Source organism: Mirounga angustirostris, unplaced genomic scaffold (genome assembly GCF_029215605.1).
Source record: "Mirounga angustirostris isolate CCGP_5_RB_7025 unplaced genomic scaffold, mMirAng1.0.hap1 SCAF_15, whole genome shotgun sequence".
Lineage (NCBI taxonomy): Eukaryota > Metazoa > Chordata > Mammalia > Carnivora > Phocidae > Mirounga > Mirounga angustirostris.
This window is the reverse complement of record NW_026991723.1, coordinates 55,984,219-56,009,033: the sequence shown is the minus strand read 5'-3', so window position 1 is coordinate 56,009,033 and position 24,815 is coordinate 55,984,219. Positions and strand designations below refer to the sequence as shown.

The window sequence follows — 24,815 nt, the reverse complement described above, 5'->3', positions numbered from 1 at the left end:
CCCCAGTTGGTAACATTTTAAAACAAAGCAATAGTTTGCTTCCTTTTATTTTTAAAATTTAAGCAAACATATATATATATTTAGTATTACTACCACTCTTCTCTTTTTGGATAAAAGGTAGCATACTATATGCACTTCTCTTCACTTAGTTTTTTTTCACTTAACAATATATTCTAGAGATCATTCCACGGTTGTAATATAGAGCACTTCATTGCGTTATTGTACCATAATTTATTCAACCGGTCCACTATTGAGGAATTTGGGGCTAATTTCCAGTATTTTATTGTACAGCAATGAATATTCATGCACATTCTTTTCATATTTTTAGCACTACATCTTTTGGATATAATCCTCGACGTGGGATTGCTGGGTCAAAGCATGAATGTGTCCAATTCTGTTAGCTATTAAGCTACTCTTTTAGCCTCCGCAGTACAGAAGAAGGAACTGACTGAGACTGCCCAAGGTCACTTTATCAGTCACTGACACAGCTGGGATTTAGACTTAGAAGTACCGTTCTCCACACTCCCTAGGTCCTGGGAAGAGGAGTACCCAGGCGGGAGAGGGAGGTGAAGAATTTGCCTTGGGACATCACATTCACTGGATCACATATTCTCATCCTTCCAGGTCCCAGCACACCACTCTACCCTCTGCCCTCTCGGGTCTTCTTCTTTCCGTCACTCTCCCCCCTTCTCCCACAACTAAAACGCGCCCCCACCCACTCCCGGCTGAGCTGCGCGGATGAAGACTGCGCAAGCCCAGCGCTACGCAGAGATTGCAGCCGGTGCGGAGGCAGGACCTGAATGACGTCGTAACGGCGCGCCGCTCCCGGGCGTCCTCGCAAGGTCGCCTCGGAAGCGGGGCCGCGCGCAAGTGACAAGACCCTGATCGGGGACGCGCCGTGTCCGGTCTCGGTACCAGCGGCAACATGTCGGGCTACACGCCAGACGAGAAACTGCGGCTGCAGCAGCTCCAACAGCTGAGAAGGCGATGGCTAAAAGACCAGGAGCTGAGCTCCCGGGAGCCGGTGCTGCCCCCGCAGCGGGTGTGGCCTATGGAGAGATTCTGGAACAAGTTTTTGCGGGACCAGACCCCCTGGAAGAACGTGGTGAGTGGCGGGCCTCCCTCGCCCTGATGCGCGCTCGCCGTCGCACCCCCGGCCGGGATGCTGGATGCCTGCTAATTGCAGTCACACCAAGGACTGACATCGCTGGGCCCGCAAGTCCCGGTAGTTCCCTGAGGGAGAGCCGGGTTCAAGCGAGACTTAGATTTAGAAGGGACGCTATCTTGTCCCAGGAGAGCTCTGGAGTTAAGGAACAAGTATGGCTTTGGGAGAGTCTACCTTTTTGCTGTCAAGTGTGATGAGAAGGAGGCGAATCTTTGCTTAGGTTTTACAGAATGATAGAAGAATTCATTTGAGTGAAAAATCTGTGATTTTAGTATTTAAGGACACCTGTCTGCTTTTTAAGGTTGAGGTTATAGGGGCGCCTGGGTGGCTCAGTTGGTTAAGCGACTGCCTTCGGCTCAGGTCATGGTCCTGGAGTCCCGGGATCGAGTCCCACATCGGGCTCCCTGCTCAGCGGGGAGTCTGCTTCTCCCTCTGACCCTCCCCCTCTCATGCTCTGTCTCTCATTCTCTCTCTCGCAAATAAATAAATAAAATCTTTAAAAAAAAAAAAAAGGTTGAGGTTATAGAGAATAACACTACACCCAACTACCAGAAGACACGGGGGTCTCTAATTGGTTGTACAGCCGCATGTGATCACCATGAAAAAGATAGGGTCTTATTCCTTTCCTTAATGAGTTATATTCAAGAGCCACCTTTCTGAACTACCACTATGTTCTTTTAACACAGTTTAGTTTAAAAGTGCATTTCTAGACTTTACACTACAGAAAATCACTCATTTATTGATTATTATTAAGATCACCCTTTATTTATTTTCAGGGTCTCTGGACATTTTCTTGAGGTCATTAAATTACATCAATTTAAGTGATGAACACTGTATCTCAGAATTGTTTTCAATAAGCTGTGACATTGGCTAATAATAATGGTAATACTATTAAGCAACACTTGAGTACTTATTTTCTGCCCGGCATTTTGCTGAGGGTTTGACATGTGTTACTTTATTTAATTCTTTACTTCTGTAAGGTAGAAACTACTCCTAATCCTTATTTTAAATGTGTGGAAAAGGAGACCTACAAAAATTGAGTGATTTATCCGTGGTCACAGAGCGAGGAATTGAAGGAGTTCACACTGAGATCCAAGTGGATCTACTTTCTGACTGTGCTACCTAGTCTTGTGCAAATTTTTCTGGGAAAGTGGTATTAGATACTTATTTAGAGTGGTAAAATTAAACTCTAACTCAACCCTCGTCTTACCTTTTGTATCCCTGACATTACTTGTTGATTTTGGCAGCTTCTGGTTGAAAGTTGACATCCCACCCATCAGCCAGTGATGTAAGGAAGTAAATAAGTATTTTAGTCTGTTTTTCGTTACTTTGAGTTAATTTTTCTTCCATAATCATATATACTATAACACCTAGAATCTAGTTATCCTAGATAGATGTGTTTCAGTCAAATTGGCTGCCTCGGAAAAGTTCCATTTTCAGTTCTATTTTGCCTTTCTCTTTTAAAATAGTGTGCTGAAAGCATCTCAAAGTAAGCTTGGAACACCCCTATCCCAGTATGTAAAACATTCTTTTTCGAGCTTTGGTGTGCTCAAGGTTGTCTGCCTTATACCTAGATGTTGATTGTGGGTATTGAAATTGATAAATTAGGGGGTTGACTGTTCCTGAAAAATTCTGTAGGTTTGATTACGCTAATTAAATTGATTAAAATTATTCTTTCATTATTTATGCCATGTTTGTCTTTAGTAAACTTATAATAAGGATATTTTTAGAAGTCTTTAAAATATTTATATATATCTATGAATACCTTACTGTAGCTTTGCAAAATGTTACTTGTCTTAAACCTTGTTTGCTCTGAACTCTGTAGGTATCCCCTAGCAGGTCCTTTGTTTATTTTTTTTTAAGATTTTATTTATTTATTTGACAGAGAGAGACACAGCGAGAGAGAGAACACAAGCAGGGGGAGTGGGAGAGGGAGAAGCAGGCCTCCCGCTGAGCAGGGAGCCCCATGTGGGGCTCGATCCCCCAGGACCCTGGGATCATGACCTAAGCCAAAGGGAGATGCTTAACGACTGAGCCACCCAGGCGCCACTGGTCCTATGTTTAATAAAAATATTTGAATGGGTGAGATTAGTTACAGGCTGTAAGGAAGTATGTAGCAGGTAGACATTTTAAAATAATCACGACATTATTATATCATTGATGCTTTTTTTCTGCCACAGACATAAAAAAAGGTATATCTGTTTATGTTTCTTTTCCCCCCAGATTTATAAGGCATACCGACACAGTATCTTTGCTTTTACTCATGTACTTATACCTGCCTGGATTATTCATTATTATATCAAATATCACGTGAATGTAAGTATGTTTTAAGTATGTATTTTGCAGAATTTATTTTTAATGTCGTACAAAATTATTTCCTAATTTTGTGGGCATGCCTTACCCTGCTTTATTTGGTGGAAATAATCTGCCACTTATAACTGATTTTGAACTACTTTGAATAAAGTAGTTAAGTAAAAGGTTTAATGAAACTTAAGTAAAGTGCAGTTTTTCAAAAAAATTAATCTTTATATTAGTTGATTACAACTTGAAATACATTTTCTCCTAAAAACAATGTTTAAATGATCAGAATGAAGTTGACCTAATAATACTAGTGTAAACTTGGGGTTCTAAATAGGAAGGGAGCAAAGAATTTCTGCTCCTTTCTTTGAGCAGAGATACAAGATAAATTCAAATTAGACAAAGGTTGTCTTTATCATCATCCCATTTCCCTTTCCTTCATTCTGTCTTGATTTTTCACCATTTTCTTTCTTTAGAATCCAGGATGTCCAAAAGCTTGAACTTTGTCTTGGAAAGATCTTGTGTGTGGTGATTGAACTGAGGCAGTTGCCATATTTTAAAGCCAAGGGATAGTCTGGTGTTGGATCGAAGGCAATATGAGGAAGGAGTGCATTTGAGGGAATGGTATAGAAGGGAGAGCAGTGGCGGCTGCCCAGCATGGAGTATCGTAACCCAAACAGATTGAAGAGGGCATTCTGGTACCCAGGGAGGATATTAGGTCTCAGGGAGAGGGGGAAGTTGGAGTGGAGGGGAGTTGGTGAGTATACCTGTTTGGAGAGAAGCAGTGGTAGTAACCTGGGGTAGAATATTGGAACCTGAGCAAGGGGAGGAGGACATCTGCAAGAAGGGTGGTTTGGGGCAATGATGGGGCAATGATGGAGGTGGCAATCTATAGTAAGATATCAGGACCTGAATGAGGTGAGGTTATTTATACTGGCGTGTTATGGTAGTGACAGGAGATTGGTTACATATAGGAAGATTGATCAAGTAAGTACATGTATCGATGATAGCAGAACCCAGAATTCTCATTGTCAGAAAAGGGAGTTGCACACATGGAAAGACAGAAAAACTTGTACTGGAATGGAATTGGAATTATTGGTATGAACTCATGGTTTTTAATATGTATTGATACAGAATTCTATATAGCTGTAAATGTGGATAGTCTAGGTCTGTCCACCGACAGACCTGGGAGCAGTGCCACTGCATGGTAATTAGCATATCTAGCAGCCTAGTCTTACCCAATTCTCCACTGAAAGGATCCAAAGCTCTCTGGAGAAATGGCCAATTCTGTTGTGCCAGAAAGTAAAGAAGTGTTCAAAGAATGTTGTAGATCTACCAAAAGGACACAGTCAGCTTGAGAGGACTCCCTTTGGGACAATTTGAGCATCAAAATAACTAATGATAGTTATAGATTATAGCCAACTGAATAAAATGCAAATGCAGAAGTCCATATGGATATAAACAATTAATAAATGGTTAGAAGAGACAGCGCTTTTTTGTACAGTGGATTGCTAAATAATAGACAAGGACTGATACAATTAGAAAAGCCACCACTTGAGAATCATCAGAGTAACATTTTTTTTAGTCAAGGAATAGCAAAAGTTGCTAAAATTAATCTCAAAATACCGAACTTCAGCATACTTATTTGATACAAAGGGAAAAGCAGTAATTGTAGTGGAGAAACCTGGTAGACACCATCAAGAAATCTAAATTAACATAAAATACTTACTTAATACATACTTAAATACTTAATACATACTTAAATACATACCAATAATGGGACAAACTGAAATTGTGTACTACTTGATAGGTGCAGTAAGAAAACAGCATCAATTTTGTGTTATTCCCTTCCAAAACGCATAACCTGAATCTAATCATAAGGAAGCATAAGACAAACCAAACAAGGGACTTTTCTGCATAGTAAATGGCTTGTTACCTTCAAAAGCGTCAAGATCATGAAAGTTAAGGAATGACTGAAAATTTGTTCTAGATTGAAGAGAACTTAAAGAGGCATGTCAGCTAAATGCAATTCTTGATTAATGGCATTATCTGTTTAGTTAAAAGAATAAAGATGGCATTGGCATTCAGAATTTTAGAGCCTACACAATGAGGAACAAGTCATGTAAGAGGGGATTTTCTCAGAATTCCGGACAATTACCGAGACACTTGGTAACATTTAAATAGGTTCTTTAGACTAGCTAGAAGGTAGTATTGTATCAGTAATGAAACAGATCAATTTCCTGATCTTGATGGCTGTATTGTGATTATTTTAAGAATATTGTTCTTATTTGTAGGAAATACTAAAGTAATAAACCAGTCTGCAGTTTCCTAAAGTGATTCAGTAAAAAAATTATTTTTATAATTCTTGCAACTTTTTGTAGGTTTAAAATTATTTCAAGATAAAACAGAAGTTAGGGACTCCCTAAACAAATTGTAGATAATCCAATTGAGGTTTGCTTTCTGTTAGCTTGTTGAAAGGAGTGTGAAATAAATAATTGGTGTTTTCAGAAAATTCCCTTTAACATAACTTGTTCTCTCTTTATTGCATGGTCTTTTTAAAATTCTGGCTGCTGACACCATTATTGTTCTTCACTAAGGAGATTATGTTTGTTCATCAATAAATTATGGAGTGCCTAGTATGTCATCTTCCTTTATTGCTCTGGAAAGAATACGCAAGATAAAATTCCTGGAGTTTGTAGTAAAGTTGGAAGATGGGTATGATTTAGGTAAGAGTATGGAGGAGAAAAGTTATTCCAGCTAGGAGGAAAAGTAAGGAGTCAGTAATGTGCATATCATACCTACCCAAGACTGAGGAGGTGACTAGAATTGCAGGTCTTTTGGCCCAGTGGGCTGGGACCATTTAATGGAAGGTCTTGAAAACTAGGCAGAGGAGGTTGAACCTTATCTGGTAGGCAATGGAAAGCTTTCCATTTTTCAGCAGGTGAGTGAGTTGATAAAAGTGCTATATTTAGGAAAACATAAACGTTCATATGATGGGGTAATTGGAGGGAGGAAAGTACTGACATCAGGTAGGTAGATCAGCTAGAGGCTGTTGCAGTTTAGTAGATGTTAGCTGATGAGAATCTGGTTAGGGTGAAGATAGCAGGAATGGAAAAGAAAAGTGAAGACAGAAGACATTATTTAAGGAAGACAGCTCAAGTTGGGGATGAAAGCAAAATTCAGAGGTATTTATGACTCTAAAATTTCTAGCCTTGGAAGTTGTAAGTAGGGTTTTGGAAAGGTCAATTTGTGTAGGAGCGTGTGCTGTCAACATGTTTTGGGGATGTCCAAGTGGACATGGCTTGTCTTATGTGTTAGAAATATGAAATTAGTGGAGGCTAGTAGGCATTAGAATTGAAGTATAGTGTTTTCACTTCATAAACAAACAGAAAATCTTTCCGCAACCATTAAAAGGGGTAACAATTTATATGTCTAAGGGTCAGAGTATAGTTTGTTTCTCTTGTTGATAGACTTAAACAAAATTTTATATTTATGTTCACCTGCAAGTCCACAGGCCATTTCATATCATCATATGTCTGTTATTTTTTTACTATCTTAACATGCAAGACTCTAGAGGAGAAAAATATATTACTACTGTCAGTGCAAGTTTTTTTTAACATCCAAGAGTGGTTTTTACGTGCAGAAGAACTGTTCACAGTTACCTGGAATATAAATTTAAATTCATTTTGTTAGTTTCAATTTTAAAAACCTTTTTTCCTAATTCTTTATATTCAGTTTTCAAAATTCTGTTAAACTACTTACACATCTAGTAAAATATAAACAGTCTCCTTTGTTCTTATTGTCTTTGGATTAATTCAAGTTGAACTCTCCTAAAACAATTCCACTTACAAACAATCATATTCTCTCATGTTTTAAGCTGCATTTATACATTTTATATTTATATTTTAATTTTATTTTTAAGTATTTATGGAGCAAATTAATGACCCTAAGAAGAAAAATCTTTTTAAACTTATAATCACAAGCCTAAATCAATTATGCATTGTAACTAGAATCCTAAAACTAATCTTTTAGAACCTCTAATAGCCAGATTGATTACCTTAAACATTACAAATGCTCTAAATAACAGAATATATGGATTATCCCAGTGTTTTAAGAACTTACTAAATTTGACATACATTTATTCTCTAGGTTTAATCTCTGTTATATCTGCATTTAACTAAATTTTTCTAGGATTGAAAAGACACTTACCTTCTAAGAGAAGCAGATTTAATAAGGTGCAGTTACTGGTTTGACAATCCAAGACTTTAATATAGTTGTTTATCCGAGGAAGTCATACTTCCAGGTGATTTTTCCTAAGCCACAGATGGATGTAATTAAAGGTTTGTGTCAATAGAGTTTCCAAAGCCTTTCCCTTCCCTTACTTTTTCTCTGGTTTGGGGTAGGTCTGCATCCTCATTAATGTTGTAGCCAGTTTGCTTCAGCTAACACCTTTACTGACCAATTGAATTTTACAGTCTTTCTAAGGACATTTCAGTGTCTTCTTGCCGCTGGTCCCAGTACTGAGAGACATATTAATGTATTTACATTGTATTCTGGCTTTATCTCCTGCTTTTGGCTCCAGTTCGAGTCTTACAGTATGCCAATCTCTTTTAATAAAATTTTGTTCATGTGGTATCTTGTGCAGATGTATATGCTTAATAAATACATTTATTTAACAAATATTTTTAGCACCTCGTGTGCAAGGCACTGTTCTAAACACAGGGATATAGCAGTAAGCAAAGCAGATTGAGTCTCTGCCCTCATGAAGTGTTTATTTTAGTCTTGGAGACTGGCAATAAAGAGGCATATAATGTTACAGGAAGTGATAATCTATGGAAGGAAAACTAAACAGGGTAAAAGACTAGGTCTCTCTGGGGAAGTGCTGTTTGAAGAGAAACATAAATGAAATGATGATATGGATCAAGCAGATATCTAGAAGAGCATTTCAGGTAGAGGAATTATTATTACATATAAGGGCCCTGAGGCACAAGTTGGCCCAACTGATTAGACTAATAGTAAAGGAACCACTGTGGCTACAATACAGAGAAAGAGAGAAGATCAGAGAGGTGGCCAAGGGCCAGATTGTGTAGGGTCTTAGAGATCATAGCAAGGACTTTGGCCTTTGCTCTAAGAGTTATGAAACTTTGAGCAGAGGCGTGGTCCATCTTAGAATCACTCACCTCTGCTGTGTGGAGAATAGACTAAGAAGGCATGTGTGGATGCCAGGACACTAACAGGTTAAAAAAAAAAAATGATAGAGGCTTGAACAAGGGTAGTAGTACTAGGTGGTGAGAAACGGTTGGATTCATGATATAATCTCAAGATAGAACCAACAGGATCTGCTGAGGAATCCAGGTTTTTGGCCTTTGTAACTAGGAGAATGAAAGTGCCATTTGCTACAGTAAGGAACTGTTTGGGGCTGGGGGATGTTAAAAGTTGGACCTGGTTAAATTTGAGATGACTAGTAGAGATAGCCAAGTGAAGATCTTGAGTTAAATGTTTCAGTCTGGAATTTGGTGAAAGTTTGGGGCTTAGTTAAAAATTTGGGATATGATCTATTTTATTTTAGAAGAAACTCTAAAACCATAATTAACAGAGCATTACTTTTATTGCAGGCAAAACCATATGCCATTGTTGAAAGGAAGCCCAGAATATTCCCAGTAAGTCTTAATATATCTGATTTTTCTTTTATTAGTTTTCTCCCTCCTTTACCTCCCTAAGTGATCATTAAAGTGCTCCTTTCTCCTCACTGTCATTGTAAGTACCTGTTTTGTATATTCTTATAAAAAAAAATAGGAAATATTGTGAGGCAGCAGCTACAGTTGAAAATGGGAGGTGGGCATATTTCTTTTGAAGCTGGCTGTAAAACTTGTATAACCTTTGTAGTCCTAAAGTGAATTGAAGATACCAACAGTTTTTCACTGGTACCCTGTTTCATGTAGGGTTAAGGACTTAGGGCACTAGCCTGAGCAGACACTTGAGCATAGTAACAGCAACTGAATTCCTCTGTTATTATTCCAAACTGCCATTTCTTATGGCAGTTTGACCTTAACCTCTCCACCTGTGAATTTAAAATCCTGTTAATGTGTACTTTAAGTTTTGTGGTGTGACTATGTAAGCTATTATCCTAATTTAAAATTGAGTCTTTAAAGCATTAAAAGATTACTTAGTCATCAGTTGGTGTTTTTACTGGTTTTGTAAGGTTCTTGTTTAAAGCATAACAAAATGCAGATTATGTTCTTGTCCAATTTCTAGTCATAGATAATGAACTACCATCAATCTCTAAGTTCTGTAATTTTAAAAAACAGAACTCAATGTTGGCTCTTGCTTCAATCAAATGACATAGTCACAATAATCCATAATCGTCTGCAACAGAAGGGAATTTAAGGGTGAACCACCAAAATTAACTAATCCTTCAGTTGAAACTCAGCTTTAGGAAATAGGAGATTTCTTCTATATTTTGTTGTGTATAATTAATGTGTGTCAGGGCCTATGTAGTCTCAGAATAGGAAACTATGTTACTGGTTTCACCAGTTGGGTAATTTATTTAATCTTCCATTGACATATTTATCACTTTATTTTGCTGTTGCTGTTCAAAGGAAAGGAAGGGTGAGGCTCTCTTTAGAAGACCACAGTGATTCCATAGCATTTCGCCTAGTTCTGTATTTTATTTTACTTTTTTGCCACTGTGGTTCTGTTTCTGTGCCATTGACCCTTTAAGAAGCTTCCCCTGTGAGGACCTGAAGAATGCTCATTTGTACATATATTAGGATAGGCAGTAACAAACCCTCAGGCCTCAGTGGCTTAACAAAACAAAGGTCTGTTTCTTATTGACATCATAGACTGATACACGTCAGGTTTTCTCCACAATCTTACAGTTACACCATCTAGAATATGAGGCTTCCAAAGATCATGTTAAGGGAAAGAGAGGGATGGACATCTCAGGAGGATTTTAAGGTCTGAACTTGGAACTAGCTTATATCACTTCTCTTCAGATCCTGTTGGCCAGAACCCATTGTCGTTGTCCCACATATCTATGTGCTTCTTTTATATTTCCCAGCCTACCATGCCTGGAGTCTGTGCCACAGTCCATCCTTCTAATTACCAAATAGCTCTTTGCTTCCTTCTCCCCACACATATAACACAGTTCCTTCCCTAGGGAGAAATCCCAGAGTCCCATCCTTCACTGCAACCAGCCCCAAATGTAGGACATCCAGATATTGTACAGTAGTGTGGCTGCTGTACAATGATGTGACTTCTCTTGGGATCTGAGGATCAGTGAATTAAGAAGGCCAGTTAACTGCATGCCTTGTCTCCCCCACACCACCCCCAAACACACCCATTGCTCAGTGGTGGAATTCAGTTATTAGTTCTTGGCAATTCTTAAATCCTAGTGGTCAGATACAAAGATTCCTAACCCCCGTGTGCTGTAAGTGACCTGCATGGGCACTGATTTTGTTTTCTGGAATACCTTTGTTCATTGTTCTTCCTGGCCCCTGGCTTTGTCCAGAGTTTTTGGTTTTTTGTTTTGTTTTGTTTTGTTTTCCATTTTCAACCTAGACCACTTCTAAAATGGGTACGGGAAGCATGCCCTTCTTAGGGTTGTATAGCGTTTAAAATTTGCCTCCTTCTCATAGGTTGAGTGCCAGAGGTTGTTTTTTATTTTTTTAAAAAGATTTTATTTTTTGACACAGAGAGACACAGCGAGAGAGGGAAAACAAGCAGGGGGAGTCGGAGAGGGAGAAGCAGGCTTCCCGCTGACTGGGGAGCCCGATGCGGGGCTCTATCCCAGGACCCTGGGATCGTGACCTGAGCCGGAGGCAGACGCTTAACGACAGGCCCCCGGGCGCCCGAGTGCCAGAGGTTGTTTTAAGTTCAGACATTCATAGGCTTTTGTCGCGTATGTTTGGTTTCTTTGACCATCTAGTTTCCACAACAGTTGGTAGTTAGGAAAGAAAAATACTTGATGGGAGTCTGTTTGCTTCTAGTCAGTCCCATATGCATCTATGCTTTGTGTAGTTACCAAGTTCTCTCATTTCTTTGTACTCATGCAGCTGCCTCTAACTCTGTGTCAGTTATGTGAAAGACATTAGAAAAACTGGTTCAAGATCAGTCTGATCTTTGCCATGGGACAGAGTCCCTTTGAGTTTTATTGGGCTTCTGTATCTCAGGATCTCTTCATTGTTAACTCTTAGTATTTAAAGAACCAGAAGCAACGTGATTTGCCAATACTGCAAGGTCCTGCATTTTTTTCTTCTTTCCATTTTTATTTCTCCTCTTAAATCAGCCTCTTCCTACCTGAGCTTATGTTTCTTAAAAGTACATTCCCAAGGCAGCTAGTAGTAGTCAAACAGATACTACAATTTTTTTTTTCAGCTACTTCTCCTAGAACCTCACTCTTTCCAAGTTACTGCTGCCCCATCTTTTAGCCTCCAGTGTCAGTTACCTTGCCTCCACTGTGAAGCCAGTGCCATTGGTTCGATTTTCATTACAGTGGCATTAGTACCACTTTATAGAGTATTAATTGCTATGTTAGGGTAATGCCAACTGAGTAACGAATTACCCCCCAAATGTATAATGGCTTAAACATAATAAAAGTTTATTTCTTCATCAGATAACAGTCCTGAACACTACTGGGGTCAGGGAATGGCAAGTGTGGGGATGGGGATAATTCTACTCTACCGTCATTCATGGACTGTTAGGCTCACAAAATCTGCTCTCTTAAACACACAGATGAAACTAAAGCTAAGTAATTTGCCTAAAATAATACAGCTTCTTAGTGAAGGTTCTAGGATTCTCACCTCTTGGTTCTGGCTCCAAAGCCCATGCCCTTTCTACCACACATATTGTATCTAGGTTTGAAAAGATAACCTAAATCAGCTACCCAAAGTTTGCATTCTGTCTCTCACATCTGAGCCAAGTGGTAAACGTGATTGCCTAACACATTCAGTTGCTGGTTGGACTGAAGATGTTTCCCTGTAACTTCTTTTAGGGCTTTTCCTATTTCTTGGGGCCATGCAAAATAAACATTATCTTTTTATCACTTTATGAAAACCACTTTCATGCCCCTTCTGGACATTTTGAGTGAAACTTCCCCTTATACTTCCTTCACTTATACCTTTAGATTCTGAATATTACATCTTTAGACAGCTTCTACTTTGTCTAAGTCCCTTTCAAAATGTGAATGCCAGAACTGAACTAGATTTTCCATGTGCGATCTGATCAAGTGGAACTATCATCATTGCAGACAAAGATTTTTCTACTAATCCATCTTTGTTTTTTTAGGGTGATACAATTCTGGAGACTGGAGAAGTAATTCCACCAATGAAAGAATTTCCTGATCAACATCATTGAAGATTACTTTAAAATTTCAAAGGCGTATGAGGCCAAGTTTGTGGCTGTATTACTGTATTTACTGAATATATTTTCTGGAAAAGTAACTTTAATAAAGTTTACTCTGAGATATGTGTTGTCTATTTCTTCACAAATATTGTACAATTTGCAACTCTTTGAATTATTTAACAATAAGTAAAAATTGGATAAGCTAAAGAAATATGAGTGATCACCTTTTTCTGGCCATTCTTAACTTGAAAAACAGGATAGAAAAGTAGTCACGTGGTAGTTTTTTTTCTTACACACTAATCTAATCTTATGTGAAGGTATGCAACAGAATGAGATGTTGCAATAAGCAAATATAAGAACAGCAATTGCACCCACTTTTAGAGAAGACTGAGGCATTTTAAGAGGTTATTTAGAAACTCTAGGTTGAAAAGCATGTCATTCCACCTATGATCCAGTACTCACATGTTGTCAGATCTAGGCTGATTTGTTTTATGTAAGAATGTAGAAGACAAACCTCTGTGAAAATTAGCAGATTAGTGGTTATTACAAAGGACTGCAAAAATAACTTTGGAAACTTTGCATAATGGATTTTACTTTAAATCTAGACACGTGCCAGATAAGCATCAGGTAAAGGACTGCGTGCACAGAATTAAATCCAGAGGAATTACAAATTTTCATCCATCCCCGAGATTTTGTCTGGGTATTCCTTGCTGAGCTGTCGTCGTGCGGCCACTGTTGATGCATAGATGACATATCCCCAAGAGAGCAACACGATCGAGAGGAGCAACTAAAAAAAAGCAAGAGCGGAAATTAAAAAAATTACTGTAAGTGATACTTGCCTCCCTCCCCTCGCCCCAAGAGGTTGCCGCGTACATTGCTAAGGTGGGAATTTCAGTGAAAAACTCGAATAAATGGGGTTCCGGAGGCGAGTACACCCAGCCGCCCTTACGTAAGAAGCGGAAGAGCGTGTCTTCCAGGAAGAGGCGGAGTCGAGGTGAGAGAGTGATAAGCCTTAATACAGGAATGGATTTTGGAGTTTCTGGCCGCTGAAGAAATAGGGGGCCTTCCGCCTGCGGGCCTACGGAGTCGACACCGTAGAGCCTCGCCAGACCAGGGACCTACCACTGAATAAATCCAGTCCAGGGTGCGGCGACTCACTGGCTTCATGGTAAGTTGGCGGCGGCGGCCCGCGGTAACGGAGGGAAACTGCAGGCCCTAGAGTAACCCCCGGGGCGGCGGCTGCCGAGCGGCGGCGGCCATCTTTCAGCCGGGCACAAGCGCCCGCCCCTCGCCTCCGGGAGCGTTTCCCATCAGCCGGGCCGGCCTCTTCCGCCCGGAGCTGGGGGCGGGCTCACGTGATACGGGGCCCTAGCTCGCGGTGGAGGGAGGGGATGCGATGAAGGAGAAAACATGTTAAAAATGACCTTTTTTGCTACTTAGATGGGCGTGCCTTGCGAACCGGTCTTCTTTCAGTTGCAGTGCGGTATTCACGCAAGATGTATCGTCGTGAGCATTTAAAATTTTATTTGAAAAAATCATTTTAAATATCACACGGGCTTCTAACGCTGGAGGGATTAACGTTTCCTCCCCTAGTTGTTTCCACATAATACAGAGAGACGTTTGTATAGTCGTCATTGACTTAAACAAGAGTACCACCCACTTTTATATAACAGCGACGAATCGTTGTGGGAGTGCCTGTTAATTGAGCCCCCCAAGAAACAAGTCTTTGAGAACGCAATGGCTTGTGGATGTAAATGGTATTTCTAAGAAGAAATAACGTAGCACGAATTACTTGGCATAATGTACCTGCTAATCAACAAGTGTGTTTTGAGCGTTTATGGTGTGCTTAGAACGGTAGCACGTATCGGATAATAAGCCAAAGACGTTATTTTGTACGTGGGCGGTTTATACCTAGTTTAGCTCTAGAATGTTTGGGACGCTCACATCTGAGGCCTGTGGGTAGGGTGGGGCAGTGGGCCGCTTTAGGCTCAGACGTTGTCTCTGTACATCTCAGATATCACCTAAAGAGGTTTTTAATCCAGATTCCGGGGAATGGGGAAGGGGAAAAGTATTCCTTTGAGAGAAGAATGTCGTCTGTCTTGGGAAGATTTTAAGGTCCTGTTCTCTTAGGTAATCCCTGTTTATCCCTAGACTGGAGTAGATTTCTTTATGAAGACTGGGTAGGACCCTGGTTGGGCTCTGGCTTTGGATTGCATTCGAATCCCCGTGTTATGACCTAGCTGTGCAACCGGAGGCGGTCACTTCAAGTAACTGAGTTCCTTTATACACTAAAAATAATTTTAGTAACTTCTCCCAGAGTTTGGTGAGATTTAAATGAGACCAAGCTAGTTATCGTGTTTTCCGGGTAATTTAGGAGGGAATATTAAGTATTACTCCTGTAACCCTCAGAAACTACTGGTAACAAGAATGATAGTGATGGCAGTGATTTGTGCCCGGGAGGGTCTCTCGTAGTTCTTATTCCAGGAATGGAGGGGCCGGTGGGGGAAGGGCGCGGGCTTGGCCGAGCACTTTAGGCCCCGCCCTCAGTGCCGGCGCCCTTCTACCGCGCATGCGTTACGCACGCGGGTGTTGTGTTTTGACGCGCGGGGGTTTGTGGAGTGGGTCTCGCTTTCTGCTGCCGTCCCCCAAGCTGCCATTGGTGATGAGCGCTTTACGTCACAGGGGTCGCAGCAGCCGCCGGGGTCTCCGCTGTCTCGCGAGGAGGGTGAAGCGCCCCCGCCTGCTCCCGCTCCTGAAGGCCGGCGGAGAAGTCGCCGGGTACGCCTTCGCGGATCCTGCCGTCACCGACCTAGCTTTCTGGGCCGCCGGGAGTTTGGCACGAGCGCCCCAGCCGGGACTGCGCCGGTATCCTCCGAGGTGAGTGAGATCCCGAACAATGGGGCGCCGGGGTCGGAAGGGCTGGGCGGGCTGGCGCTCCCGGCCTGGAATGAGGCCCAGGGACCTGGGAGCCGCGGTCTTGGCCTGAGGGGCCGTCCGGGCCTCGGCGGGGCGGGGCTCCCAGCGGGCGGGCCGGCGGCTCCGGTGGCGCACCTGTGGATTTGTGCGGGTGGGCGGGGGAGCGTTGCGTTTCCTAGAAGCTCTCCCGAGGGGCACGAGCGTAGCGGTGTACTGGAAAGAGCTTGGTCTCTGGGAGGGAAAAAAAATCCCGTAAGACAAAACGTTCGTGTCTCATTCGTGGTATCGCCTCTCTCAGAGGTGTGCCAGAGTTAGGTTAGGTGCCCTAATCTCGCTGTCTGCCTGTCCAATGGGAGTAACATTGTTTTAGTTGGTTGTGATTATGTAACGCACGTGGGATTTATCTGCGATCTTGGCTGGTGGCCGTTCTTAACCCAAGGAAGCCACTATCACCGTGACTCTTAGAGTTGTCTATGCTGTGTTACTCATTGTGGGCTGGGCTCGCTTGCCTGTGGTTTCTCCATCCATCCAGTTCAGCTTTCCTCGTGGGCTGCTGATTCCTAGACTGGAAGGGGGCAGTACTGAGATGGATCAAACAGTGTTTTAAGGGTAAAAGTGAACAGAATTTTTGGTAGGTAATTTTCAAGAATATTTAAGTTAAATTAAGAGTTACCCGACATTTAAGTTAATGGTGAGGGTTGGGTTCTTTTTGTTTTGTTTTGTTTTTAGTCAATGAAATTCAAAGCTGTAGTCAGCCAAAAACAATCAAGGCTTAGCTGGAATGAGTGGGTTTAGCGGGGAATGGTTCCCAAGCAGTTCTTTTTATGATTGGAATTGGAGTTAATATTTATAGGATCTGGTCAGTGGATCCTGTAAAATCTGTATGATCTTTTGGAACTGGTGATTAAATTGCAGTAATATAATGTTCTCAAAGGTCATGAGAGATAGGACCCAGATTATTTTTAATACTTGGGGTTTATTCTAGTTCATCTACTTGTGAACCCTTTTTAGCCACTTTGCCTGGATATATTAAATACAGTAATAATGTTAAAAAAATTGTTACAGGCTGTCATCTTTCTGGATCTTTATAATCAGTTATAGGTGATGGAAAGGACTAAAATTAACTTTATTTTCACATATCATGGGGAAACAGTATTAAATTCTTACTGCATGCTAATTGCTGTGCTAAAAATTTACATAGAATATATGCCTTCACACAACCAGCTTTTCAGGTGGGAACTGGTACTTAACCCATTTTAGAATTGAGAAAATTTAAGGTTTTGAGAAATTAAATGATTTCCTCCAGATCACACCATTAGTACGTGGTTTTTGATTTTCAACCCTGGCTCTGCATTAGAATTAATGTCACTTCCCTGTATGTAATCAGCACCATCTTTAAATGTCCAGTCTATAATTCAGAGTCCAGCCTTTTGATTCTTTACTCCCTCTCATCCTTTTCCCTAGGTAAGTATGGTTGTTAATTATCTGAAATTCCCCCAAAATGTGACAGGAAGGATTCTTATCTCTGTTAAAGCCAGTAGATTTGAAAATTTTGGGAAGGTTTGGCTTAATCATTGTATCCTAAAGATGGTAAACTTTATTTATAATTTGGGAGGTGGTTAAGGAAATAGGATCAGGAGAATTGATTTCATCTTTATGCCTATGGGGAAAATAACTTAAAGTCCCAATTCCTAGAGTGTTAAGATAGAGAAACCTTTATTGCAGGCTTCTAGAACCTGAGCACTAAATCTACCATCAGGTCCATCTTTACTATCTAAACCCCAAATTTATAAACCTGCGAATCTTAATCTGCCTCCTAGCCATTCCTATTTTATGTCTTAATTTGTATTTTTAAAACAGCTTTGTTGAAATATAATTTATATTCTATCTGTAAAGTTCACCAGTTTAAAGTATATAATCCAATGGGTTTTAGTATATTTAAAGAGTTGTGCAACTATAATTGAACATTTTCATCATTCCAGAAATAAACTTTGTAATCCCTCTCCCTCCCCCAGCAACCACCAGTCTGTTTCCAACCTTAGATTTGCCTATTCTGGACATTGTCATCATACAACATGTGGTCTTTTGTGACTTGTTTTTTTTCCATTTAGCCTAATGAAAAGTTTCATCCTTATTGTAGCATGTATCAGTGTTTCATCCTTTTTTATTGCCCAGTAATATTCCATTGTATGGATATACCACATTTTATTTATCTTTTCATCAGTTGATAGGATTGTTTACACGTTTGAGCTCTTACGACAAATGCTGCTATGAATATTCACACGCAAGTTTTTATGTGGGACAAATTTTCATTTCTTTTGGATAGGTTTTGAATTCTTGAGTCATATGGTAATCCTACTTCATTTGTATCTCAGCAAATATTTGAGCAAATTTTTTAAAAAAGTAATCTCTGTACCCAATGGGGGGCTTGAACTCATGACCCTGAGATCAAGAGTCAGTCACGAGCTCTACTGACTGAGCCAGCCTGATGCCCCATTAGCAAATGTTTTAATTTTAGCATTAGTGATGCTTTTGAAGGAGTAAATCTCTTATTTGATGATGTACATTCATTGCCATTGTTTGATGTTTCTGATGAATACCATTCTTCATATATAAAGATATTACTGTGAGAAATACAACTCTATGAATTATCTATTATGGATGATATTACTAATCATCCTTTAGCTTTATGCTATGCTGTCAAAGTGGTTAACGGGCTTATAAAACTAGGGAAGGGAAAACTAAGATTCCTTTTTTTTTTTTTTTAAGATTTTATTTATTTGGGAGAGAGAGCAAGAGTAGTGCATGAGCAGGGGCAGAGGGAGAGGGAGAAGCAGACTCCTTGCTGAGCAGGGAGCCTGATGCGAGGCTCGATGTGGGGCTCGATCCCAAGACCATGGGATTATGACCTGAGCTGAAGGCAGATGCTTAACTAATTGAGCCACTCAGGCGCCCATAAGAATCCATTTTTTTAGGGCGCCTGAGTGGCTCAGTTGCTTAAGCGACTGCCTTCGGCTCGGGTCATGATCCTGGAGTCCCGGGATCGGGTCCCGCATCGGGCTCCCTGCTCAGCGGGGAGTCTGCTTCTCCCTCTGACCCTCCTCCCTCTCATGCTCTCTGTCTCTCATTCTCTCTGTCTCAAATAAATAAATAAAATCTAAAAAAAAAAAAAAAAGAATCCATTTTTTTAAAAAAAATTCTACTTAGTTGAGATTTTGTTTTATTTGAACTTCAAGTTTACTACCTACTAATTTCCTTTAATAAAATGCATTCAGGCTTATAATTTTTATGTGAACTATAAATGTTCAGTAAGCACTAAAATTCTATATTTACGAGACACAACTTAAGATACAATGTATTAACTTTAAATTCACCAGTCTTTTGAAAAAGTCTAAAAATTCCTTTATTATATAGAGGGGCAAACTGAAATCTAGATCTAATTGGATGTCTCCAGTTTATAGAGTTAGTTTTAGGGGAAACTTGTTCTTCAATCCAGGTTCTCCGATAACCTACCCAGTTTCCTCTCCACTCTTCCTTCCCCTAATGTACAGACTCTGTGATCCTAAAAATTTTTATTTTTAGGCTTTTTTTTTTTTTCCTCTGAGGGAGAATAAAAATGTTAGAAGTAAGGGGAAATGCTGAGAAATTTATGTAATATTAAGGTTTAAATATATTAACAATTAGTATTGTATATAGTTCAATATATTAATAAAAGCAGTTTATAATTATATGCTGTTTAAGAACAGTGGTGATTTCTTATTTCTAGTCTAGAAAATGGAAGACTAGAAATACTTGGATGCCTGAAGAAGCATTCGTTCAGCATTAATTGATTTCCAGTTAAGTTATGTCTCTGAGAAAGTTAAGATGCCCTAGATGAGCTCTTAAGTTTAATATGAAAACCATGATGAAATAGTTACATTTCACAGTCATGAATTTTTGTTATGGATTTTGTTTTTGTTAAGAGTTAGGTATGGCCGGTGTTTAGAAAGTTATAATTCTATTATTTGACTAACCTGATAGCAGTTGACCACGATGGAACTTCCTGTGATAGAAGAGGTGGAGACAGATGAATAATAGGCCCAGGAAACATAAAGGAAGAAGCAAATACTTAATATATACTCAATGATTAGTATAGAATGCAGCTAAAGAGTGATTTTATAAGATAACAAGGCCAAAAATGTGATGCACACCAAATTTCAGCTCTGGCAAATTATTTTGAAAGTTATGGGTCAACATAAACTGATAAAGTTAAAGAAAACAAAACTAATCGTTAACATTTTAGCAATCCTTGTGGGAAAAAATAAGGGAACGGCCCTGGAAGCATGATTTCAGGAAACTTTGTGGCTGACTTTGGATTTAAATAAAAAAGCTAAGCAAGGCTTTTTAGGGATGCTGTTAAGGAATCAGTGAGGAATTGAATATGGTAGTGTAACAATAGTATAGTAATAATAACAACAACTAGGGGCGCCTGGGTGGCTCAGTCGTTGGGCGTCTGCCTTCGGCTCAGGTCATGGTCCCGGGGTCCTGGGATCGAGCCCCGCGTCGGGCTCTCTGCTCCGCGGGGGGCCTGCTTCTCCCTCTCCCATTCCCCCTGCTTGTGTTCCCTCTCTCACTGTGTCTCTCTCTGTCAAATAAATAAATAAAATCTAAAAAAAAAAAAAAAAAAAAAAATAATAATAACAACAACTAACATGTACGCAGTAGTTGCTAGGAGTCAGGAACTATCTTTGAATGCTTTTACAATTACTATTTAATTTAGTCTTCACTAAAAGATAATTTGTGTGTGTGTGAAAGAATCTTCCACTAAAAACTAACTAAACTAAAACAGAATTGGTTTAAATGGGTGAACTTTTTGGTATGCAAATTATCTCACTACAGTTATTTTTAAAGGTGCATATACAGTGCTTTCCACAAATAAAACAAGTCAGTAGTCTATATTGTTCAGGGCATATGTGTGAAAGATCTAAAACCATACATAGAAATAACACCTGCTGAGGACTGTGGTGTTTTGGGTTTTTGTTTTCTAGAGAAGGATGGGAGGACATTTAAAAAAAATTGGAATAGCCCTGAGAAAATGTTAAGTTGTTAAATCTGAGTGTTGGATACATGGGTACTTGGTAGATTTTCTTTTCTCAGTTACTTTCAGTTAAATATTTCTCCATTAAATTCTCTTTTAAAAGAATAGAATGCTACAGAATATTTGAGAGCTTACTATGTACTAGGCACCTTTTCTAAGGGCTTTTTATATCTTCATAAACCCTGTGATGCAGGTTCTATTATTGCTGATGTGCATAGTCACACTGCTGGTATAGAACGAGGATTCAAACCCAGGAAATATCTAACTTTAGAGTTTGTGTTTTAAGTACTATATTGCTGTGCTACACTGCCCCTTCATATTACAAGGATAATGAGCTACTCAACTATTTTCACCAAAGTATGTTTCACAGTCATTATTTGCACTTTTTTTTTCAGATTTATTATTTTTATCCAGTTACTGATGTATTTTTTTCCGTTTTACAGATAATGGCATCAGCTGCTAAGGAATTTAAAATGGACAACTTTTCACCTAAAGCTGGTACTAGCAAATTGCAACAGACAGTACCAGCTGATGCATCTCCTGATTCTAAGTGTCCTATATGCTTGGATAGATTCGATAATGTGTCTTACTTAGATCGCTGTTTACATAAGTTCTGTTTTCGCTGTGTACAGGAGTGGTCAAAAAACAAAGCTGAATGTCCACTATGTAAACAGCCCTTTGATTCTATTTTCCATTCTGTGAGGGCAGAAGATGACTTCAAGGAGTATGTCCTAAGGCCTTCATATAATGGTTCTTTTGCAACCCCTGATGTTCCACGATTTCGCTATCGTACAACTATGACAAGGGATCGAAGTGCTTCTGTTTATTCACCTAATAATACCATGAATAGAAGAACAACAACTCCACCAGATAGTGGAGTACTATTTGAAGGGTTAGGCATTTCAACAAGACCTAGAAATGGTGAAATTCCTCAACTTATGAGACAGATTGCAATTAGGAGGCCAACTACTGCAGATGAAAGATCTTTGCGGAAAATTCAAGAACAGGACATTATTAATTTTAGACGAACTCTGTACCGTGCTGGTGCCCGTGTTAGAAATATTGAAGATGGTGGTCGCTGCAGGGATATTTCAGCTGAATTTTTCCGTAGAAATCCAGCTTGCCTTCACAGATTAGTCCCCTGGTTAAAACGTGAACTTACAGTTCTTTTTGGAGCTCATGGATCTTTAGTGAATATCGTCCAGCACATCATCATGAGTAATGTTACTCGCTATGACTTGGAGAGTCGGGAATTTGTGTCTGACTTAAGACCGTTTCTACTTAATCGGACTGAGCATTTTATACATGAATTTATCAGTTTTGCTCGATCTCCTTTTAACATGGCAGCTTTTGACCAGCATGCTAATTATGATTGCCCTGCTCCTTCATATGAAGAAGGTAGCCATTCTGATTCTTCAGTCATAACAATATCTCCTGATGAAGCTGAGACCCAAGAGTTGGATATCAATGTAACCACTGTTAGTCAGGCACCATGGGATGATGAAACTCCAGGGCCATCTTACTCAAGCTCAGAGCAGGTGCACGCTGCCATGTCTTCCCTTTTAAATACTTCTGATAGTTCAGATGAAGAACTTGTAACAGGAGGAAGAGCCACGTCTCAGATACAAGGAGTACAAACTAATGAAGACCTAAATAATGACAGTGATTCTTCTTCAGATAATTGTGTCATTGTTGGGTTTGTTAAACCACTAGCAGAGAGGACCCCAGAACTTGTTGAACTGTCCTCTGATTCTGAGGAGTTAGGCTCTTATGAGAAAATAGAGACCGTGAAGACACAAGAACAGTCTTACAGTTCTGGTGATAGTGATGTTAGTAGATGTTCATCTCCACGCTCTGTCCTTGGAAAGGATGAGCAAATAAATAAAGGTCACTGTGGTTCTGGTAAAAGAATCAAGTCAAAAAAGGAAGAGAAACACTCTACGTCCTTGTCGTCTCCCAGAGACCTGAGCTCATCTATCAGAGGAGACAGAGTATATTCCCCATATAACCGTAGACACAGGAGGAGGGGAAGATCAAGAAGTTCAGATTCACGTTCCCAGAGTAGAAGTGGGCATGATCAGAAGAATCGTAGAAAGCATCATGGGAAGAAAAGGATGAAATGCAAAAGGTCCAGAAGCAGGGAGAGTAGCAGACCTAGAGGTAGAAGAGACAAAAAGAGATCAAGAACTAGAGATAGCAGTTGGTCAAGAAGAAGCCAAACTCTCTCTCTCAGTAGTGAAAGCACCAGCAGATCAAGATCTCGTAGCAGTGATCATGGTAAAAGAAGATCACGGAGCAGAAATAGAGATCGTTATTATTTAAGAAATAATTATGGAAGCAGATATAAGTGGGAGTATACTTACTATAGTAGAAACAAGGACAGGGATGGCTATGAATCATCTTATAGGAGGAGGACTCTGTCCAGAGCTCATTATTCCAGACAATCTTCAAGTCCAGAATTTAGAATTCAGTCCTTTTCTGAAAGAACAAATGCTAGGAAGAAAAATAATCACAGTGAAAGAAAGTATTACTACTATGAAAGGCATAGATCAAGGAGCCTATCCAGTAATAGATCAAAGACTGCATCTACGGGGCCTGACTGGGTAAGAAATGAAAAGCCTGGAGGGAAACGAAAATACAAGACACGGCATTTGGAGGGTACTAATGAAGTGGCTCAACCTTCTCGTGAATTTGCTTCTAAAGTAAAGGAAAGTCATTACCAAAAATCCTCATCAAAATTGGATAGCAGCCACAAAAATGAGAGTGACAGCTTCTCAGACAGCCGATCATCAGACAGAGAGACAAAACACAAGAGGAAAAAAAGGAGGACCCGGAGCCTAAGTGTAGAGATAGTTTATGAAGGGAAAGCTACTGATACAACTAGACATCATAAAAAGAAAAAGAAGAAGCACAAGAAGAAACATAAGAAACATCATGGGGACAATCTTTCACGTTCGCCAGTTGTAATTACCATTGATAGTGATAGTGATAAGGATTCAGAAGTAAAGGAGGATACAGAATGTGACAATAGTGGTCCTCAGGACTCTCTACAAAATGAGTTTTTGCCTCCTCCCTTGGAACCATTTGAAGCTAAAGAGGTAGTTACAATAGAAGATGAATTTGGCATCCTAGACAAGGAGTGTAGTATTACCACACTTAATAACAACTTGAATAATGCCAACAAAACTATGGATAATATTCCACTCCAGGCAGCTTCAGTTGAACAAACTCTTGATGTAAGAGAAGAGAGTACTTTTGCCTCTGATTTGGAGAATCAGCCCGGTAATATCTCTTTTCAAACTGAGCCATCAAGGCAATTGCCATCTCCACGGACATCATTAATGTCAGTGTCTCTTGGTAGAGACCATGATATGTCTTAAAACTGCCAAAGCATCTCATTGAGAATTCTGATGGTATTAAAAAAAAAAGAAAAAACAGTGTCATCTACTGCAGTCTATTTAAAGATGACTTTTGGTGAAAGCTCTTTGCCCTCTTAAAAATATTTTAAGTGATTTTTTTTGTGTGTGTTAAAAATTTGTAAAAATCATTATTTGTTCGAAAAGTATGTATGTCCTACCCTCAGAGATACGCACTTTTAAGTGAGGAAAATGATACTGCTAGTAGTTTATTTAAAACTTGGGATCCTTTTTAAATAAAAAAAATATAAATTTTAGAAGTTATTTCATAAAGCCATATGGTATTGACATATTTTTAAAGTAGTCAATGAGTATTTTTGAATTTCTTTTTTTTTTTTTTTTTGAGAGTTATTCTGGAAATGTGTTATAAGCTAGGAGAATCCCTTTGGACAGTCTTTATTTTTCTTCTTAAAAATTTGTATGATTCAAAACCATTTCTTCAGGTTAAATTGAGGCATTTTAATCTGCACAGTTTATCTTGACATCTGCCAAAAGAAAAATTTAAATATTTCCTTTATATACTTGTTTATCTGGGCTGCCAGTGAAACAAATGTGTATTCAACAAAATAAAAAATAAAATAGTAATACTTTAAAACAAGAA

The 24,815-nt window shown here is 39.5% G+C and overlaps 3 protein-coding genes across 6 annotated transcripts; 2 read left to right on the top strand and 1 right to left on the bottom strand.

Moving 5' to 3' along the window:
• Positions 1–789: 789 nt before the first annotated feature.
• NDUFB6 (NADH:ubiquinone oxidoreductase subunit B6) lies at positions 790–12,926 on the top strand. Of its 2 annotated transcripts, XM_045882521.2 has the most exons (4): positions 797–1,105; positions 3,389–3,481; positions 9,079–9,123; positions 12,749–12,926. In XM_045882521.2, exons 1-4 carry the CDS (start codon positions 926–928, stop codon positions 12,815–12,817), a joined length of 387 nt encoding a protein of 128 aa, XP_045738477.1. In that variant the 5' UTR covers positions 797–925; the 3' UTR covers positions 12,818–12,926. The 2 variants fall into 2 exon arrangements, with proteins under 2 accessions (XP_045738478.1, XP_045738477.1); XM_045882522.3 differs by lacking the exon at positions 3,389–3,481 and having other exon boundaries at positions 790–1,105.
• Positions 12,927–13,377: 451 nt separating this feature from the next.
• On the bottom strand, positions 13,378–14,111 carry SMIM27 (small integral membrane protein 27). Of its 2 annotated transcripts, none has more exons than XR_010407688.1 (2): positions 13,679–13,816; positions 13,378–13,592 (listed from the first exon to the last, which is right to left on the bottom strand). XR_010407688.1 is itself a non-coding variant. In XM_045882523.3 (2 exons), the coding sequence occupies exons 1-2, from the start codon at positions 13,970–13,972 to the stop codon at positions 13,470–13,472; spliced, it is 168 nt and encodes a 55-aa protein (XP_045738479.1). In that variant the 5' UTR covers positions 13,973–14,111; the 3' UTR covers positions 13,378–13,469. The 2 variants fall into 2 exon arrangements, 1 of the variants encoding a protein (XP_045738479.1); XM_045882523.3 differs by lacking the exon at positions 13,679–13,816 and adding an exon at positions 13,928–14,111.
• On the top strand, positions 13,833–24,815 carry TOPORS (TOP1 binding arginine/serine rich protein, E3 ubiquitin ligase). Of its 2 annotated transcripts, XM_045882519.3 has the most exons (4): positions 13,834–13,973; positions 14,246–14,311; positions 15,488–15,682; positions 21,242–24,815. In XM_045882519.3, exons 1-4 carry the CDS (start codon positions 13,971–13,973, stop codon positions 24,176–24,178), a joined length of 3,201 nt encoding a protein of 1,066 aa, XP_045738475.1. In that variant the 5' UTR covers positions 13,834–13,970; the 3' UTR covers positions 24,179–24,815. The 2 variants fall into 2 exon arrangements, with proteins under 2 accessions (XP_045738476.1, XP_045738475.1); XM_045882520.3 differs by lacking the exon at positions 14,246–14,311 and having other exon boundaries at positions 13,833–13,973.

Coding starts and splice junctions, on each gene's coding strand:
- TOPORS (XM_045882519.3), top strand. Junction 14,312..15,487: donor TTCACGCAAGATGTATCGTC/GTGAGCATTTAA, acceptor TTTACGTCACAG/GGGTCGCAGCAGCCGCCGGG. Junction 15,683..21,241: donor CTGCGCCGGTATCCTCCGAG/GTGAGTGAGATC, acceptor TCCGTTTTACAG/ATAATGGCATCAGCTGCTAA.
- SMIM27 (XM_045882523.3), bottom strand. CDS start 13,972: ATGAAGCCAGTGAGTCGCCGCACCCTGGACTGGATTTATTCAGTG. Junction 13,593..13,927: donor TGGACTGGATTTATTCAGTG/GTAGGTCCCTGG, acceptor GCTTTTTTTTAG/TTGCTCCTCTCGATCGTGTT.
- NDUFB6 (XM_045882521.2), top strand. CDS start 926: ATGTCGGGCTACACGCCAGACGAGAAACTGCGGCTGCAGCAGCTCCAA. Junction 1,106..3,388: donor AGACCCCCTGGAAGAACGTG/GTGAGTGGCGGG, acceptor TTTTCCCCCCAG/ATTTATAAGGCATACCGACA. Junction 9,124..12,748: donor GGAAGCCCAGAATATTCCCA/GTAAGTCTTAAT, acceptor TTGTTTTTTTAG/GGTGATACAATTCTGGAGAC.